The sequence below is a fragment of the Sceloporus occidentalis genome, unplaced genomic scaffold, assembly GCF_023333645.1.
Source record: "Sceloporus occidentalis isolate IW3139 unplaced genomic scaffold, rSceOcc1.0.p SCAF_4, whole genome shotgun sequence".
Lineage (NCBI taxonomy): Eukaryota > Metazoa > Chordata > Lepidosauria > Squamata > Phrynosomatidae > Sceloporus > Sceloporus occidentalis.
Genome location: NW_028316984.1, coordinates 31456293 through 31471319, shown reverse-complemented (window position 1 = coordinate 31471319; position 15027 = coordinate 31456293). Strand labels below are relative to the sequence as shown.

At 41.5% G+C, this 15027-nt stretch overlaps 1 protein-coding gene across 1 annotated transcript in view; it reads left to right on the top strand.

Moving 5' to 3' along the window:
- Nucleotides 1-378: 378 nt before the first annotated feature.
- PPP1R1C (protein phosphatase 1 regulatory inhibitor subunit 1C) overlaps nt 379-15027 on the top strand; it is a 47769-nt gene continuing 33120 nt past the window's right edge. Inside the window, exons 1-3 of the mRNA XM_089523253.1 lie at nt 379-402; nt 2712-2837; nt 5975-6032. Coding sequence (XP_089379379.1) covers nt 2757-2837; nt 5975-6032 — 139 coding nt within the window. The 5' untranslated portion in view covers nt 379-402; nt 2712-2756. The remainder of the gene's footprint in view (nt 403-2711; nt 2838-5974; nt 6033-15027) is intronic.

Here is a 15027-nt window from a genome sequence, read left to right as displayed (position 1 = left end):
GACCATTTACACTACACAGTTATAGTGCTATGATTCCACTTTAACTGCCATGGCTGCATGCTGTGGACATCTGCAATTCGGAGTTTGGTTGAGGTAACAGAGGAGATCTTTGGCTGAAAAATGTTAATGCCTGTCCCTAAACTCCAACTCTCAGGATTCCTATAGGATGTTATTATGGCAGTTAAAGTAGAATCACCATGCTATGAGTATAGTTTGAAAGGCCCCCAGTTTTTCTGCCTTAGAAGCATACTTTTTATTTGTGGGCATTTAGGAGGCAGGCATGCTGTGGTGGTGAGTCCCTAGCCAGAGAAGTGAGATTAAGTCCCCACCATTTTTACTTTATTCCAAATCTGGACTCTTAACTCTCAGAATCACACACCCAGCAATCTGATTGATGGGAGGGTAGGTTAAAATTGCATCTACACTGGAGAATTAATGTGGTTTGACACTACTTTAACTGCTATGGCTCAATGCTATGGAATTCTGGGATTTGTAGTTTTGTGAGATATTTAACCTTCTCTTGTAACAAACTCTGGTGCCACAACAAACTACAAATACCAGAATTCCACGGAATGGAGTAATGACAGTAAAATCAGTTTCAAACTGTATCAATTCTGCAGTGTGCCAGCAGCCTATGTCATTTAATACTGCAGAGTTAGGAAAGCACATTTTTAAACACGAGTGTGACTTTCTTTCTCCATTCCCCACTAAAACCAGCCCACAGTTCTGGCATATGTCCAGCACAATCCAGTGAGAGAGGTAGTTGTTGTTGTTGCTGTTGTTGTTGTTGCCTTCCTCTGAGGCTGACAGCATGCGACTTGCCAAGGGTCACCCAGTGGGTTTCATTGCTGAGTGGGGAATCAAGGCCTGGTCTCCGGACTAGTAGTACAACAATCCAAACACTACATCACTCTGGCTCTTGCTGAGAGAGGTTGGATTTACTAAACATACTGGTAGGTGAAATGCACACCATGGAAACCACTCTTAAGGAGTAAGAAATAAGAAAGTAAGATCAAAATGAAGCTTTTGAACAACAATAGATTAAAAAAAGTAACCCTATAGTGACCTGCCAATTATAATGGAAATAGTTCCAGACCACAAACCCTGTTGCTAGAGAGGTAGATAGGTGTGTGTTGTTCCCTGATAAGTTGCACTATTTTCTATGCCCTAAAAGTTCCTTAAGCTTACCTGGCAACCTGAGATGGCCCAAGGAAGAGAAGCACTGCTGCCAGATGATCCTATCATGCCACTGCTGCCATTTCCCAGCATGCCATTAACTGCTACACTTCCATCCATGGCTGTTTCTGCCATCTCCACCACTTCCCCTTTGTCTCACTTCTGAGAGCAACACGGGGATCAGGAGAGCACCATGACCATAAAAAGAGTTGGTGCTTGCTACGCAGACCTGCTTAGTTCCCGAATGCTTGATTCGGAGGGATCTCCTAAGGACCAAGAATTGTAGATGGAAAATTTTCCTATTCCATTTGGCCTGGCTCAGAGATGTGACCCCTGGAAGCCAAACATTTGGGAACTAGCTGACTCCAAAGATTGTTGGAAACAATCCTGGCATTTCTGGAATGGTGATCTGGGGCTGATAAGCATGGGATGGTGAATTCACTGCTCCTGACACTCTGCTACCTGAGGTAGCTGCCTAATGGGAAGGGTAGTCCAAGGCATCTTCTCAGCTGAGGTGGAGCCTGAAATAGTGTTCCCACTCCAAAGCGAAAGCATATACTGTCAGCCTCCATATCCACAAATACTGCATCCACAGATTCAACCAATCACAGCTTCAAATTAAAATTTTAAAAATCTGCAAGGTATATTTTGCCATTTTATATAAGGGGCACCATTTTACTACACCATTGTATTTAATGGGACTTGAGCATCCATAGATTTTGATATGCGGTGTGTGTGTGTGTGTCTGTCCCCTGGAACCAAACCCCAGCAAATACCAAAAGCCCAATATAACACCAAAAATCACCTGAAGCAGAAAAATCTCACAAGCACCCCTCCTCATTCCTGCCAAAGATTATAATGACAATGAAATGAAGAACTAACCATGTGCTGCTCTTTGATGACCCTTGAACTCTCCTGCCTGAAGAGTGCCTCATCCTGCCTAATGGTAGAGCCAGCCCTGCATCTAACCAAGGGAGGGGGAATGTATTTTGCAAAAGCTTACAACAGAGATTGATCAGTTGGATCCCACTTGCTCCAAGTGCCCCATCCACACCTCCGATCTGAAAACATTCCGATCTCCACGGTTATCAATAATTCAGGGTCCATCAGCAATACTCCATAGGGTGCTTACTGTGCACTTTGTTGCAGCCAGTTGAGTAATGTACAGTGGAGAGAGATCCTCTCTTTCAAATCCCAGGGCAGCAGGCCAAGCCAGGCTAGTATTGCATTTTCAATTAGTTTCTGAGTGAACGCTTGGCATATGTAGAAGGGGATCGGCACACAATTAGCGTTTTTGTTCCTTCCAGCATCTCATGGAGAGGGCCTGAAGAGCTGGAGGAGGAATAGTACGAGCAACTCCAGACAGAGGGACGGCTGCTGGCGGATGTGGGAGAAGGGTGTTTCTCAGGCCAAGCTGCTCAATTCCACTGTCTCAGGAATTAGTGTTGTTCTTATTAAGGAGTGCCTGGAGTGGCTTCAGGGCGTGTGCCAGAGGGTAATTGTAGACACAACGTTCCCTCCCCTTTTCCTTCTAGGCAGTCTTGGGCTCTTTTCTCTTCTGCATCCCCATCACCATTGCCATGGAGCCAAACAGTCCCAAAAAGATACAGTTTGCTGTGCCGTTATTTCAAAGTCAAATAGATCCTGAAGCAGCTGAACAGGTAAGCACCCAGTTTGATCTTTACTGCCTTGGTGGGGATGGAGGAAGAAGGGAGAATGAAGAGGTGTGATGTTTCTAGAGAAGAGAATTTGAGAAGTGGCAAGAATGCCATAATATGAAGTGGTACCCAAGAGAGAAGGAGGGAGAAGGGAAGAGAGAGGGAGGGAGGTTTGCCCTTTGAATGTTCCAGGTCACATTCACACTCATTCTAAGCAAGGTTTGTTGTCTTTATTTCCTAAGAAGAGATCATTTCCAAGAGTGAGAGCTGTGTTTTTTTATTGTTCTCCTGTAGATATTTTAGATCCTTCCCTGTTAGATAAAAGTAGCTTGCTAGATTTTGCAATAAAGGGGGAAATTTCAGCCTATTATGCATCTGGTTAAACATTTAAGTGAGGAAAAGTTCATTTGAAAGGGTGTTGTTTTAGAAAGCTCTTGGATGTCCTCAGACTTGCTGAAAGAAGTAGACAAAAAAGCAGCAATTTCTAAATATTCTGGATGTTATGGGGTATGCTTAATTGTGTGTATAATAAATATTAGTCATAGACAATTATACTGAAAATATTTTGGTGTAGGCAAGGGATGTAAGATGAATTCTTGCAAACAAATCTCTGAGCAGTCAGCTATACACTGCGAGCATCTTAGAAAGTAAGAAATTGAGAGTTTATTGGCTGGATGGTGATGGCATTATTGATTTGGCAATCTAGAATAATCCTCTCACATCACTGATAATCCATGGTTGTATCTGTGCAATAGGTTACTTAGAGGATGGCAGCACACAGTAATTCAGAAGAAATCATCGTTAAATTCCCTACGGCTTATTTCTAGGTGTGCATAGATTTAGGGGGCAATCCTAGGCACACTTACCTGGAAGTATGCACTGGGGAACTCAATCCAGTTTCCTTTTCACTTGACTATGTAGGACCACATTGTTAGTGTTCTCCCTTCAACGTCCTCCATGAGAAGACACCTCTTTTTGCTAGGAATATATGGATTGCTGATGCCAGTTGAAGGAAGAGAGAAAGTGCAGGAGAAATATATCTTCTCAAGATTAAGACATTCATAAGCAGAAATGTAACTGTTAGCTAGTGTGGGGTGCTGAGTCTATGTTTGGACTGGGTGGAGGGAAATCTTCAGCCTTTCTTGCAACATACACCTCCCTAGAGCAAAGTAAGTCACGTCTAAAGGGCCTTAAATATTTAAAGGCACTAGATCCCATCTGATTTTGAAAGCTAGGCAGAGTCAGCCCTGGTTAGTTTTTGGACAGGATACTCCCTACGAATATCACATGCTGTAGGTTATATTTCAGAGGATGGAACTGGCAAAACCACCTCTGAGTAATCCTTGTTTATGAAATTCATGAGTTGCCATACATTGACCAGAGACTTGAAGGCACAGATACTCACAGATCATATCTGTTTTATATCCTTCCTTGTTCCATTACATGCATGAAAAGTCACTGTCCTGCTTAATTTTCTCATTGTTTGTGGCCACTGATGTACTACTATGTTTTTTACCTGTGTGGTCTCTTGTACTCTGTTCCAGCAGTAGTATTGGTCTTGAATAGCAGAAGGAATTAAAAAGCTTTATCACTTAGTACTAGCCATTCTCCACCAGCAAATAAATTCTGATGATAAGAGGATTGAATAAGAGGATTGGCTCCATGTAATAATATGCCCCCCAGCTGTTTTAATGACTTTGCAGCTGGAACCTAAAGAGCAGCTTCATCCTAGGGACAGGAACTGCCAAACCCTTTTTGCTACCTGAGGCAACAGACAAGATGGGCCCCCTCCATTCTGTGTACAGATGTCAGCTGGAATGGTGGTTGAAACTGGCATGAAGGCTTGGGTCTTCTCTCACAGCTAAAGTCAGTGGGCTAGTTTAGGGCATATGGTGATGCTTTGTGGAAGGGAATAGCTGGGAAGTGAAGGCCCCAGGAAGAAGAAGCTGGAAGCGGGAATGATTGCCCCCTCCTCCAGCCTCTGCCACATGAGGCAGTTGCTTCACCTTGACTAAAGATAGGACTTGCTAAGTCAGTACAGTGCTGGCATTTTACCCTGCTTACCTGCATGCCATAACACCACTGATTTTTGAAACACCATTTTAAAAGCAGTTTGTCATACAGCCCAACATGGAGGTGTTTCTTAACTGTGTTTTGACTTTGGCCTTCAGGGAAAAGTTCTGAGCATACTCCATGTCCTCTCACACAATAGCTAATCAGCCAGCCAGTGCAAGGGAGATTTGGATGCATCTGTCTCAAGTATTGTTGCTATCTTAGGAAAGGCAGTCCCAGTTTCTTGTGTGTCTTTGCTGAAGATTCTGAGATACTCTGTTACTTGGTGCAGCACAAGAAGCTGCATATGAAGCCCGATTTGAAAACTGCTTCCAGGACCCCTTGATATAGGCAGCTTCTGTGTTGTTGGAGCAGTCCTGATTATAAGACCTTGTCCTTTGTAGCATCGGCAGAGTTTAATTCCAGAGCAATAAAGCAAACTGGGGGGAAATGGCTGCTGGAGACTTCTATGTCAGTAAATCTACTCCAGGCTTTCAAGTTCAGAACCTTGGATAGCTCATCCAGAGTCTGGACTGGTATGAGAGCTGCATCTGCATTGCAGAAATAATCCAGTCTGACACCACTTTAAATGCCATGGCTCAAAGCTATGAAATTCTGGGAACTGTAGTTTTGTGAGGCATTTAGCCTTCTCTGTCAGAGAGCTCTGCAGCCACAAAAAACTACAATTCCCAGAATTCTATAGCAGGGAGCCATGACAGTTAAAGTGGTGTCAAACTGGGTTATTTCTGCAGTGTGGATGCAGAAAGTAGGGAAGGTATCAGTCAGCACAGCCAAAAAGGCATTTAAAAAAAAAGTAATTGGCCAATAAGTTGTTCAGTGCATGTTTGCAATATCACCAGTGAAAGTGTTAATTTTCTAAACCCATACTTGTGGAATTCTGTAGTTGGTAGTGAACATTACTGAAGCAACCCAATCATATGAAAGTTTTATGGATGCCAGTACTGGATGCATTAAGGCAGCCTAGCCATTTGACTTTTCCTGTGGGTTTGGGGTTGTTATTTAATTGGGTTGTTATTGAATTTAGGGCTATTGTTTAATCAATCTGCTTCCACCTGTATATCCTACAGATCAGGAAAAGAAGGCCTACACCAGCATCATTAGTAATTATGACGGATTCACCACCAGGTAAGTCAATTTAGCCAGTTAGGTGTATTGACCCAGAATGATATCAAGGACTTCTACAGGGCAGGTTAAACTAGGAACAGAAATGCATGCACAATTAGAAATGGCTAAATAAAGGTTCAGTTCACAAAAAGAAAGCATAGGTGGGGTAGAGACCCCTAGAAAGAGGCACCAGGGAGGTGCCTCTCTTTGCTGCACAAGAGCGCCACAGCATACAAATTGTGCGGCGCTGCTGCGCAGTAGAAAAGCAGCTCAAAAAAATGGCTCCTTTTTGTGGCACCACAAAGCACCAGAGACAGCGCAGTTACATCGCAGCTGTGCAGCACCATTTGGAGGCGGCGCAGCTGCGATGTCATCATTACGCACACTGTCTGTATGGCGCTATGTAACGGTGGCACGTGCATGATGTGCTAGGGTTGTGGGGTGTGTGCACGAATCGCCCCAAGGCAACCTTAGCACGTCGTGGACACGCTGCAAAGGGCCCATCTGTACAGGGCCATAGTATTCCACAAGCCTCCTTGTGCATCTCCAGTGCATTGCTTACAGACTTGAGAGGGAAATCATCTCTGATCCCAGAAACATTTTTCATCAGAAGTTTGGGATTTTGGGGAATTGGGGAAATGGAAAAGAGAAGAAAGGGTGCCGGTGAAGGGTACAGTGAAAGAAAATACACCTCCAGCTATTGTCTACCCACCTGGAAGGTGCTCATTTGTACACATTAATGTAAAGAAACAGCAAACTGGAGGAATTCCTCTCCCATAGTTCTATGGAATGTATGCTTAACTAAATTTCCACGAGTCAAGTTCTTGTGTGTGTATGTCATGTCTTTACAATGTAAACCTATGACATGAAGTTCCACTGTGTCCAGTGAAACTCATGTGTCCTAAATATATTTAGGAACACAGGGCATTTTTGTGCTCTATGCAGCTCCAGAGAGTCTCATCCAGAAAAATGCTTTCTCCATCATTATCCCATTGCTAGCACAAAGGTGAAAGATGCTGAATTAAGAATCAGAATGTCCTGGACTGAAATCTGATCTCTGCCATGAACTGTCCACCTAATGTCTGCAATTTTGTTATGTGTTTGCTTACTGAGTTTCTATACCAAAGCTCTCTGGGCAATTCACAAAGAGAAGTTCAAAACTAGGAAACACTGATAATGAAACAACATAAATTCTCAATTGGATTCACGTTACTACAGAAACAAACAAAAGGAAACCAAAAGCAGAGGAGAGTATAGTGTAAGGATCTACAAAAGATCAAACACATTTTGAAAGTGAAAGACGAAAAAGCCTGTGAGGAAAACAGAGTCTTCATTTGACAACAAAAAGATGACAGCATAGGTACTGGGTGAAACTCTTTGGGAATGACATTCCCAAAGTAGGGTGCCACCACTGAAATTGCCTCTTTAGTGACAGCAGCCTGCCTTGCCTCATTTGGTGTGGGCACTGGAACAAGGATTACCTAAAGATTCAAGGAAGTAAATGTGGGACAAGATGTTTTGTGGGGTCATCTTGGTTCTATTCCACATATGGCTTAAAGCACCATGCAGCTATTTTTAACATGAATATTCTTTCACTGGCATTGCAAAACTGTCTTCATAGAATATGTGTCCTTTTCTCAAGCAGAGGGAATATGAGTTTTCAAGGAAGCTGTGGATTTTCTTTATGACTGTACATGCTGGGGTCATTGGTGGTTTCCGTGTTAGTGGGATTATGAATTTGCACCAGGCTTTGCTGTGAAAGGTAAAAGCAATGCTAAACCTCTTTTGGGAATTGCAGGGGGGGGGGGGGTTCAGCACAATGGACAGCTCCTTTAAAATTCAGAATAAAACCTGGAGCAAGTTTAACATCCCACTGACATGGAAAACATCAACTTCAGGGACCTGCGACTGTCAGCTTTTCTTAACAAAGCCTTGGCAACATTATTTTCTTTGTCACATGCTATTGGTGATGCTGTCATGTTGGTGAATAATGCTGACTTATTCAATTGCTGGAACAGTTAGTATCATGATCATTGGATTATGACTCTGGAAATCAAGGTTTGAATACTCGCTCAGCCATGGGTTACCTTAGACAGGTCACACTCTCTCAGTAACAGAAGAAGGCAAAGAAAAACCTCTTCTGAATATATGTTGCTGAAAAACCCATGTAATAGGGTCACTTTAGGGTCCCCATAAGGGCCAAATGACTTGAAGGCACACTACAACAAACATGCAATTGCTGTACAGTTTGCAACTAGATAATGCATATAAAACACTGATTGTAAGGAAGCACTAAACAATTACAGATGGATTAGTTGTGGTTGTTACTACAACAAATGTAATGTGGGGTGTTCCTATTCATCCCACACTCACTCCATTTTACAACTTGTGTAAGCTAGATTATTATTATGATTCTTGTGATTATTATTACATTATAACTCTCAGATTCCTACAGCCTGCATGACCAATGGCTATGCAGGCTATGGGATTCTGAGAGCTGTAGTCCAAAAATCTTTATTTCCAAATTCCAAAACAATACCCCCCCCCCCCAAAAAAAATCAGGAGATTCTGACTGTTATATTTGCCAGTATGATGACTGACAGCTCTGCTTAAAGCTAAAATGCAAAGCAGCTTTTAGTGTGCTGTTGCATGATACTCCCCATCTATGATGCACAGCAGCTTGTGGGCAATCCAAATTTAGTTCCACATGCTGTTAATGTGCCCTCAAAGTAATGTCATTGACAGGCTTCTCAATCAATTTTCACCACTGTCCATTTAAAAGCTACTCTGAAAGCACCCATCCCTCTTCTCTATTGCTGATGCTCCTTTTCCATTTTGTATAAAAGCTTTACAATATTTCCTAGCCATTAAGTAATGTTAGACCTTTCCCCCCTGAATTGTTCTTGCTCAGAAGGTAAAGAATGTTTTACATTAGGTGAACAACATCCTAATGGTTTCCAGTTGCACAAAAATGATCTTTATCCTGAAAGAAATCCTATTACATACAAAAAAAGGGTGTTGTTTCTGCTTTGACCAGAGTAGTGATGTTGAGTAAAGGTACAATACACAACACACACACATGCACACTGCCTCCTTATACTGAGTAGGTTTGAAAGTTATGTGGCTGTTCTTGTTGTGTGGCCTCAGGTTTCCAGCTTATGGCAACTTTAAGGTGATCCTATCATTCAGAGGGGGTTTGCTATTGCCTTCCTTTGAGGCTGAGAGAATATGACCCGCCAAGTTGCCCAATGAGTTTCCATGGCCAAGTGGACATTTGAACCCTGGTCTCTAGAGTCCTAATCCAATGCTGAAACTTCTGCACTACACTACTACACTTGTGGCTAACTTGCACACCTCTGTTCACAGGTATGGTTATATTCTCAGGATCAGTGTAACATCACACCATGTACTTGATGCTATATTCAAAGCACATTTATACATATGCACCACATGCAGCCAGCTATATGACAATTGTCCTCTACTTTTAGTCCCTGGTCTCTCCCAATCCGGCTAGGTCTGGGAAAGATTGCTGGCCCCTGAACCCTGGAAAGCTGCTGCCAATCAGTATAGACCTCAGGTGAAGAACGTGTGGCCTTCCAGATGAGCCTTAATTCTAGCTCCATCCCTCCTTGATCATTGGCCCCTTTGGGTGGGATGGATGGAAGCTGGAGGTCAAGGTTTATATCTCTGCTTGGCCATGGAAACCTACTAGGTGACATTGGACAAGTCACACTCTCTCAGCCTCAGTGGAAGACAAAGGCAAACACATTCTGAATCAGTCTTGCCAGGAAACCTCCATGATACATTTGCCCTAGGATCAGTATAAGCTGAAAATGACTTGAAAGCACACAGCAACAGGAGGAAATCCATGTTAGAGGGGAGTAACTTGAAAAGCACCAAAACAGTCCTTTGGAGAAGCCAATAACAAAATACATTTCCCAAATATTAGGAGTGACAACCAACATGCCATTTCTGTAAATCACACAGCCTAGCCCAATATTAATGTTTCAGTCAGGTTAATTAAAGGTAACTCATCGTATTAAATGATTTATATGATTAGTACTTATGCTACTGAAGCCTAATGTTCCAGGCTCTGAATTTGCACCAGGTTTCAGTTTGAACTTTAAAGGAGCTATCCAAAGTACCTATCTGATACCTTTCTTCCTCCCCTCAGCAGTGTTGTCAGCTTGGGCTGCTGCAATCCTCACTGCAAAAATAATCCACTTTAACTGCCATGGCTCAATGCTATGGAATTCTGGGAACTGTAGTTCTGTGGGACATTTAGCCTTCTCTGTCAGAGAGCCCTGCTGCCATAACAAACAGCAATTCCCAGGATTCAATAGCATTGAGCCATGATAGTTAAAGTCATTTCAACCTGAATTTTTTTCTGCAGTGGAGATGCAGGCCTAGAGTTTTGAGTTTATGTTTGAGTTTTGCAAGTTGTGTCCAGAGCTATTCATTCCTATTCCTGCCTGACAAATTTCACAGGAGAAATCTGTCACTGTTGATGTAAATGGGAGGCATTCTGTTTCGATGCTGCATTGAAAATGGGGTGGCTGCCCTGGCTCAATTCTTTTAATGTAAGAGCAGTTTCCCAGAAATTATTAGAGGAAACTACTTGACTTCCTCAGCCTTTATTTCCAAGGAGACACTGAGCGTCCAACACATTAAATGATGTAAAGACTGCCAGGAGATTTGGCCTCTACAAACATGTGTGCATAAGGAATATTGACTGGGATATTTGCTCTAATAAAACCAATTCATTAAAAGAGAATTTGTTACCTTAATTTATTATAATAGTCAACAACAAATTGTATTAATCCTAATTTTAGTAGTGAATTTTCAATAATGTTAACAGTTTGAGAAACATTAAATGTTTTGTGTTAACTGAATAATTTGAGGGTGATAGAGATGATTGTGTTTTGCCATTTTTAGTCTTTTTTTTAAGGAAAGGGTACAAGTAAGGACACTGGGCAATTTACAAGAGATAAAAATAGTTTCAGAAATCACAAAATAAGAAGTTAAAAAGTGATTTAACTATCAAAAAATTTAAATCAGTTAAAAATACAAACCATTTTTATTTATTTTATTTTTTTTAAAAAGTATTATTAGGATTTCACTCAGAGGGTTAGCCAGAGAACCAGAGAGGCAGAGCAGTTTTCTAACATTTCAGACAATACTCCTGAGACCTGGAAACCTTGGGCTCTTATTTCATGTCTTCACCATACCTGCCATTGAATGTGACAAGACTGAGAGAAAAGCATCTCCCACAGATCCCAAAGCCAAAGCAGACATTTATGGGACAACGTGGCCTTCCAATTAGCCTGAATACAAGTTATTTAGAGCATGGCAGTGCATATTTCTAAGGTCATGTAAGCATAGCAATCCCTATGCATCAGAACCCCTAACCAACATGAGAGTCCAGCAAAAATTCAGGGGTAGCTGCGTTGGCCATTTAGTAAATTCAAAAATCCACAAAAATCCATCAGACAGTGATACCTTTATTGGCCAACCAAAATGCACAATATACTTGTGGCAAGCATTCAAAGCTCCACTGGCTTCTTCTGTTACTTACCAAACAGGAGAAAAAATAGAGATGTTAGTAAGATGCCTGCATTTTGTTGTTTCTGTCCTCAGTTAAGATGGTATGGGGAGGGCATCTTTTGCAGGCTGGCTAAACATGGGAGTGTTTAGCTTATTCACCTTTTGTGCAGTCTTAAAGAATACCTTGCTTCATATTGTGAAGACTGAGAAGGGGAAGGACAATTTTTCATCAGTACACTATGTACTTTGCATGCCAGAGGTCCCACCTTTACTCCCTGGCATCTTCTATTCAATTCATGTGGAATCTTGCCTGAGTAAATCAGCCAAAGGGTAGGGCATGCAATAGGATTCATCCAGTGATTCTCACATAGGTTACTAGTCTAGGCAAGAAGACTGGAAAGGGCAAGAGGAAAAGTGGGGCTATTTCAGCCTATATAGCTACAATGCCACTTTTGGTAGCTCTAGCATTCTGGAGAAAAAATGGATGGATGGATGGATGGATGGATGGATGGATGGATGGATGGGTGGGTGGGTGGGTGGATGGGGGGGGGGGAGAAAGAAGCCCCCTCCCATAATCCATAGTGGACTCTAGCAGGGAATTTCATCACATTTTCCCATCCTCATCATTTTAAGATGATATGACATCTTCTTTTAATCATGACATAAATGAGATGTTGACTTCTATTTTTACTTCATGCTTAGAAAAATGCATCTCTTCAACCCAAAACAGTGCTGGGGAACAACAACAAAAAAGTGATGAAATCCCCCCCCCCTCCGCACCTTCTAAGGGGCATAGGAGACCATGCAGGGCAGTAAAACCAGTAAAATGTGTTGTGTTGTATTGTGTTGTGTATGATAGGAGTGGAGCCAGGCAACATCCACTGGGAGGTCAGTGCAGCCTCTCAATCCCTGGGAATTGTCACTCCCCCACCTAGGAAGCTATTCTTAAGAACAAATTCACCCCAGCCCCTGTAATAAAACAGGATGGTAACAATTTTAATAGCATCTAATGATAGATGTGTGTGTGCATGTGAATATGTGTACTTCAGTTTCTGTCTGTTTCTAATTTTTATTGCTGAAATTTGCAAGAAAAATTGCATGCTTTTTGTGATTTGTATGGTACAGTTTGTAAAAATTGTATGCCTTTCATTTTTAGCAAGCAATTTTCCTTAACACAGTGCATATTAACATGATTTTCATGAATGGATCCATTAAATTTCCCCTGGCATATGCATTTTGCACACATTTTTTGGACTGAAGAATTCTATTACAAAATTCAAAGAAGAACTTTCAAAAGATGGATGCGTTTCAGTTCATATTTTGATTTTAAAGTGAATAATTAAGCATGTTTGTACTAAAATATGAACTGAACCAATTTCCTCCCCATCCCGCTCTGAATCCATTCCAAGTAAAGCCCAGTTTTAAATGTTTTAAACTCTAGCAGGTGGTTTCTGGATATTCCCTTGGCTTTCTCTGAAATATTTTTTCCATTGTTCGGAAAGTTTTCTCCACCAAACCAAATTATATCAAGAACAGATGTCGAAGAAGCACTGCAACATTCTGCACAACAGGGTGATGACTAATCCGTTTATGCTGACAAGTTTGAATAAACTGGCTCACTATGGGACAAATTCAAAAACAAGGCTAGAAGATTTTTTTTTCCATTGACTGTTTTGGAGCATTGATTATAAATTTAGAAAAGTGGAATAGGTGCATACACATGCATGCTCATCTTTAGATCTTCCATCAAGCAAGCATATGTGTGTGTGTTGTGCCTTGATGGAAAATTTGTAGATGGAAGATTCAGGCTGTTCAGATCCCTTGTAGGAAGCAGCTGGGTCAAATCAATCCAGAGTGCACCAGGAAATATTTAGGTCCACCTGGGAAGCATTTCATTCAGAAACTGGAGGCAGGTCAGCTGCAGACCTAGAGAACAATGCTGTGATTATGTCAGAGAAGTAGTTTCTAATTTTAGACCAAATATTGCAATCTTGCTCTAATTAAAATATAGCCTAGTTCTTTCTCCTCTGATGCTTCTTCAGCATAACTAGGTTCCAGGATTCAAGCAGAATTGTGGATGAAAAGTAGGAGAAAGCCATCTCTTGTAACTTCAGTGTTGCTTTCAGTAACACTGAGGAAGGCATCCTCACACTGTTTTATTTTATTTTTATTTTGGCACAAGAGTGTGGGACAAGCAAAGCCAATAACAGCTGCTTTCAATATCAAGTTTGTGCTTGCGGTTTAGTCATAAAATCTACTGACAAAGGAATACATCAGTTTAAAAAAATCCAGTCCTTGTCAACTACTGAATTTCCAGACTTTAAACAAGGCAACACATATGTTTCCCCGGCCCCCTTTGTTACCCCCCCCCCCCATACACACACACCATCCCATTTATTCTATGAATGTATTTCATTCACTTTAGGAATTTAGGGTAATGGCTTATGATCCATCATAGCACTGCAAATATGTTTGATTACATTTACAGCTGCAGGATATTATACCACAAGTGACCTGGACATAAATAGCTTTAGGCTTACATTGGCCTGTTACAGACTGCCAAAATAAAGCTGCTTCGGGTCTCTTTGGAGGTATGCTGTTTAAATGATGCATGCATCCGAAGAATCCGGAAGCTGCACCAAAGCTGCACTCCAGTGTTTAGGACTGGAGTGTGGCTTTGGCGCAACCTCCGGACTCTTAGGACCCATGCATCGTTTAAATAGCATGCCTCCAAAGAGACCCGAAGCAGCTTTATTTTGGCAGTGTGTAACAGGCCATTGTTTCCTATGCAAGATGGATGACAGAAACATTGTCTGATGGGCAGGCTGATATGAGAAGATATAGGCTAAGAATGTGCATCCAATGCACAACAGCACTGCATGTGCCACGCTTACTGCATGTGCAGCTCTGCATCTGTAAAAAGTCCAATTGCTCCCCTAGGGAAAGTTGTATGTGTGCAAGTCACCAACAAGCTTCAACTAATGAAAGCAGTAGCAAGTGTAGAATTGCATTTGTAAATGAACCATCACCACATATTAAACTCAAAATTATAAAGCAGGGTTATGAATAATAACAGAATTAACCAGTGTTCACGCAAGCAGATGGTTGCAGAATTCCAATAATCTGTGTCATACATCCCAAACACATCTAATTTTGTAGATTAACATGTTCAATAGGAGTTGGTTCCATATCATATTGTACCAGAATACAGCTAATAAGAACACTGGCATTTTTATATTTGGAACAATAATTTGTGGAATAAAAGCATAGCTGGTGCATTCTAAGAGTTATAATCCAAAAAGTCATTTCCAAACTTTGTAGTGAGTGTCAAATTTTTGCAGCTATCAACAATTGTGTTATGGATTTGTCCTCAAAGAGTAATTTGTTGAAACTCTACCTTTGTATTTACACTGTGCTTTGTCTTTGACCACCTAAGTAACACAGAGGTTTGATGGTGCTGAGATACAACCCC